Below are 5,272 nucleotides of genomic sequence, written 5' to 3'. Positions count from 1 at the left end.
CCATCACGAGCCACAGGTAAACGGAAGTTCAAATATTCGAAAAGGCTGGTTGCTATGGAGTGACGTCATAAACCGGATAAGTTTCCATCATCGCCTTAACAGCCTTTTTCGATAATTGCTCGCAGTAATCTGAGTAGTTGCTTGAATTTGTACAATCTCTGTTCCTGCTGGGTACAATGAAGCCTTTTGTTTATTAGGGGCTGGATCGGCCTATTGACAGTTGGAGATTGGATTTCATATTAATATGCGTGAGCAAAAGCGGGAATGTTTAGTTTCCCGCGGTCGAGTGCAGTTATGGATCCCTTGAAACTTCGAAGGGTTGAATTGCTTCATGCTCCTCCAGATGAGTCAAGGGAATGGTTTATCTTAAATTTCAAGAAATGTGGCATAAGAGTCAGCAAGTTTTTTGAAGTAGCCTGTTGGTGGCACATTTTCCAAGCGTTTTGTACGGTCCAGCTTTAAAAAATGGCGGAAGCTTGGATGACCGATATGTTCAGAACAACAAAGTGGCCATCGCCTCTCTATTTGGGGTTGTTTCTACCATCTTCCGGCAGAAATTTGAAGAAGGAGAAGTGGTGAGATATCTTTGGTTGATCGATAAAATAAATTCTTGATCCTGGATCAAGAAAAGCTTGGCAAACGTTACTTAGCATTTTCAAGCTAAGACGAACCGGGGTAAGTCATAACGTTTATATTTTTATTAAGATTGGAAAAAGTGAGTTTGCTGTCTTATGTTTTGTTGTGAATGCTGGTTTCACGGTGTATCAGAACTCATCTCTGCTTGGCAGGAAAATCACATAATTGGCTGAGTTTGATTTTACGCTGAGCCTCTAAGTCTTCTAGCTATGATCACTTTTTATGGCTACTTTGGGAGAAATTTCGGGTTTGTTTCCTTGATAGGGTCTTGACAGTATTATAATTTATTTCATTTCTATTTTTCTACGATAAAAGATTTAAATCGCCAGAGGGATGCCATCGAGAAAACTGGAATAGTAGTTAATGGAAGATGCTTTAAAGTTAAATTTCCAGGTTATTTGAGTGTGCCAATCTTGACTCTTTATATTTTTTTTTATCTTATTATTTTTTAATTTGGAATGTTTTTATGTTACATGTCTAGCTACGTGATAGTAATTATTGAATCCATTTTATGCTTGGCAGTGTTAGAAAATATCTGGGAAAGTATAACATTTGAGATCTTTGGTGTAGCTATTTTAACTTCAACTTCTTGTTATCTTGTCTTTTTTCATGACAGTTACTCTTGATTACAAAACACTGATAATGCTGCTCAAGCAAAGAGCTGGTGATGCCAAAAAATATATCAATGAACTTTGCAAGCAAGGATTGGACACAGAGTGCGGTGTATTCTGCAAAGTTATTAAGGTAGGTTATACCTGCAATGCTGAATGACATGCATCATAGTGGAATTATACAATAACACAAAACATATTCAGCCTACTGGTATTTGTTATGCAATTTATTTATAATCAATTAGTGAGAGCTTTCTTGGCTTTCTTGACTTTACAGAAAGGCAGACAAAAGGTGTCCACAAAAGTGAACATATTTTATCTGTGGTGAACAGTGATTATATATCTACCATTAGTAGTGAACATTATATGACTTTAGCTCAGTTAATTCATTACTGAGTGATACATGCAATTTATTTGTAGGAATGTGCCTCTCCTGATGTTCCTTTTGGGGAAGCCTTTGCTGAGTGTTTCCTAAAGAGCAAAGCAAATATTGGGGGGTAGGTACAACTCTGCATTTCTGCATTGACATGCATAAAAAGTTCCAGCTTGCAGTATGGTATTTCACTTTCTATTGGAATACATGTCTTTAAATCTCACTTGGGATACTTAGTTTGATGGACAGTTGGCATACTGCCGGCCGACAGTTGGCCGACAGTTGGCCGACAGACTTTTAGGGGAGCTGTTCTTCACTTTTACCCAGTTACCAGCAAAAATATGGTAAGCTTGGATTATAAAGGTGGAAACTTTATTCACTGTTTTTTTTTCTGTCTGTTTCAGATGGAAGGGGTTAAGAGGTGACTTGCTCTTTCTCCTTGAAGAGGAGCCATGTGATGTTAATTTATGTGCTCTGCCTGCAGTGTATGACATTTTAATTTTTAAATTCTGTGCACCCATTGAAGTAAGGCATAGTCAACATTGTATCATTTAAAAAAAATCTATTTTCTTGAAGTCTTATCCTGTAACAATATTATTTTGTTTAGTGTTGCCTGGTCACTTCCGAGATATATATTTATTTGTCATTTTTCTAAGATTTATATGGCATTCGGCGTAATGCCCAAGAGCTTCTGGGATATAACAAACTTAGTTTTTCATTCACTGTTAATAGAGGGAAATTATGTCTTTCCTTTCTGGTTCACCCAGGCTGAAGTCCTTCATTCAGAGTAATGCCTGAGCAATTCTGGGATATATAACATACCTAGCTTTTCATTCATGGTCAATATAGGGAAGTGTTGTCTATCCTTTCTGGTTCACACAGGCTGAAGTCCAGGCATTCAGAGTAATACTAGAGCACTTCTGGGATTTATAACATACTTAGCTTTTCATTCATGGTCAATATTGGGAAGTGTTGTCTATCCTTTCTGGTTCACCCAGGCTGAAGTCCTCGCATTCAGTGTAATGCCTGAGCGCTTCTGGGATACATAACATACCTAGCTTTTCATTCATGGTCAATATAGGGAAGTGTTGTCTATCCTTTCTGGTTCACCCAGGCTGAAGTCCTGGCATTCAGTGTAATGCCTGAGCGCTTCTGGGATATATAACATACTTAGCTTTTCATTCATGGTCAATATAGGGAAGTGTTGTCTATCCTTTCTGGTTCACCCAGGCTGAAGTCCTGGCATTCAGAGTAATGCCTGAGCACTTCTGGGATATATAACATACTTAGGTTTTCATTCATTGTCAATATAGGGAAGTGTTGTCTATCCTTTCTGGTCCACCCATATTGAAGTCCTGGCATTCAGTGTAATGCCTGAGTGCTTCTGGGATATACAACATACATAGCTTTTCATTCATGGTCAATAGAGGGAAGTGTTGTGTATCCTTTCTGGTCCACCCAGGCTGAAGTGCTGGCATTCATTGTAATGCTTGAGCGCTTCTGGAATATATAACTTACATAGCTTTTCATTCATGGTCAATATAGGGAAGTGTTGTCTATCCTTTCTGGTTCACCCAGACTGAAGTCCTGGCATTGACTGTAATGCCTGAGCACTTCTGGGATATATAACAAAGTTTCACATAGCTTTTCATTCATGGTCAATATAGGGAAGTGTTGTCTCTCCTTTCTGGTTCACCCAGGCTGAAGTCCTGGCATTCAGTGTAATGCCTGAGCACCTCTGGGATATACAACATACTGAGCTTTTTATTCATGGTCAATATAGGGAAGTGTTGTCTATCCTTTCTGGTTCACCCAGGCTGAAGTCCTGGCATTCAGAGTAATGCCTGAGCGCTTCTGGGATATATAACATACTTAGGTTTTCATTCATTGTCAATATAGGGAAGTGTTGTCTATCCTTTCTGGTCCACCCATATTGAAGTCCTGGCATTCAGTGTAATGCCTGAGCGCTTCTGGGATATACAACATACATAGCTTTTCATTCATGGTCAATATAGGAAAGTGTTGTCTATCCTTTCTGGTTCACCCAGGCTGAAGTCCTGGCATTCAGTGTAATGCCTGAGCGCTTCTGGGATATACAACATACTTTAAGTTTTTTCATTCATGGTCAATACGGGGAAGTGTTGTTTATCTTTTCTGGTTCACCCAGGCTGAATGGAAGTTCTGCTATTCACAGTAATCCCTTAGTGCTTCTGGGATACCTAACATTCTTATTTTCTTTGACATTCACAGGTTAATCAAGGGAAGTGTTGTCTATCGGCCTTACTGGTTCACCCAGGCTGAAGTCCTGGCATTCAGTTTAATGCCTGAGCGCCTCTGAGATATTTGACTTACTCAGCTTTTCATTGATGGTTAATATAGGGAAGTATTGTCTATCCTTTCTGGTTCACCCAGGCTGAAGTCCTGGCATTCAGTGTAATGCCTGAGCGCTTCTGGGATATACAACATACTTTAAGTTTTTCATTCATGGTCAATACGGGGAAGTGTTGTTTATCTTTTCTGGTTCACCCAGGCTGAACGGAAGTTCTGCTATTCACAGTAATCCCTTAGTGCTTCTGGGATACCTAACATTCTTATTTTCTTTGACATTCACAGGTTAATCTAGGGAAGTGTTGTCTATCGGCCTTACTGGTTCGCCCTGGCTGAAGTCCTTGCATTCAGTTTAATGCCTGAGCGCCTTACTTAGCTTTTCATTGATGGTTAATATAGGGAAGTATTGTCTATCCTTTCTGGTTCACCCAGGCTGAAGTTCTGGCATTCAGAGTAATGCCTGAGGTTTTCTGGCATATATAATGTGAAGAAATTCTTGTGACGCAAACTTTTCTGTTATTTGAGCTCTTCACCTATATCTACAGCAGAGCGACAGGAATAAACAGTCGTTTGAGACAAAAATTTGAAAAACAGCTTCATTTACTGTTAAAAGTCGCCCTGCAAACCGCGACGGGAAGAGAACATCAAAACAAAAAATGCTGCCAAAAAAACTCAATAAATAACACAAGGCAAAACACTGCTGGTACATTTCTTTGCGAAGCTAGATCGTGAAATCTCTGATGCGACGTTTTTGTAGGACGTAAACACACAACGACGATTGATTTCCTGACAAACTGGGTAATATGAGATAATATAAAGTATGAAACAACACGAAGTAACGCGCACAGCCTCAAGTGATCGATATACCGTATTTCCTTGAATAAGTGCCCACCCCTTGGCCATTCAAACTTGTAACTCTGAATAAGCGCGACACCGGAACCCTTTCTTTTTCAGCTTTCATAACATTTTAAACTTTTACTACCTTAGATGAATATGTTGGGAGAGATTCTTGCTTTAAGAGTTATATTACGCCGATGTATTATCTTTCCTTTTTATATGGCTGGCTTCGCAAGCGGTGCAAGATGCAGCGAATTCTGTGAGCTGATTGGCTATTAACCCTTGCTTATTTTTCGTTTTCTGCGGTGGCCAGCGTTGCAGCCATTTTGTCTTTGTGCAACCTGCAGGCAAGCTCTCGCTTGGCTCTTATCGCTTGGCTCAGGTTTGAGTTTTCCTGCTTGGTCAATAACGCATAACTGGATCTACCGTGCTCTATGTTAATTTCCAAACCACTCTAGCGCACAGCGCTTGACTCAGTATTTAAAGT

General features: G+C 39.7%; 1 protein-coding gene across 2 annotated transcripts; it reads left to right on the top strand.

The window, feature by feature from the left end:
• The first annotated feature begins 75 nt into the window (after positions 1-75).
• Positions 76-4,643, top strand: LOC148725864 (uncharacterized). Of its 2 annotated transcripts, none has more exons than XM_088731996.1 (5): positions 76-675; positions 1,253-1,380; positions 1,668-1,744; positions 2,025-2,105; positions 3,871-4,643. In XM_088731996.1, the coding sequence occupies exons 2-5, from the start codon at positions 1,279-1,281 to the stop codon at positions 3,956-3,958; spliced, it is 348 nt and encodes a 115-aa protein (XP_088588122.1). In that variant the 5' UTR covers positions 76-675; positions 1,253-1,278; the 3' UTR covers positions 3,959-4,643. The 2 variants fall into 2 exon arrangements, with proteins under 2 accessions (XP_088588122.1, XP_088588121.1); XM_088731995.1 differs by having other exon boundaries at positions 78-675; positions 2,025-2,145.
• The last annotated feature ends 629 nt before the right edge of the window (positions 4,644-5,272 follow it).

The sequence above is a fragment of the Stylophora pistillata genome, chromosome 8 (genome assembly GCF_964205215.1).
Source record: "Stylophora pistillata chromosome 8, jaStyPist1.2, whole genome shotgun sequence".
Lineage (NCBI taxonomy): Eukaryota > Metazoa > Cnidaria > Anthozoa > Scleractinia > Pocilloporidae > Stylophora > Stylophora pistillata.
This window is presented reverse-complemented; position numbering and strand designations above follow the sequence as displayed.

Excerpts from the sequence above, each read along its gene's own strand:
- LOC148725864 (XM_088731995.1), top strand. The coding sequence starts at position 1,279 with ATGCTGCTCAAGCAAAGAGCTGGTGATGCCAAAAAATATATCAATGAA. Across the intron at positions 1,745-2,024 it reads AGCAAAGCAAATATTGGGGG|ATGGAAGGGGTTAAGAGGTG; the intron begins GTAGGTACAACT and ends TGTCTGTTTCAG. Across the intron at positions 2,146-3,870 it reads AATTCTGTGCACCCATTGAA|GTTAATCAAGGGAAGTGTTG; the intron begins GTAAGGCATAGT and ends TGACATTCACAG.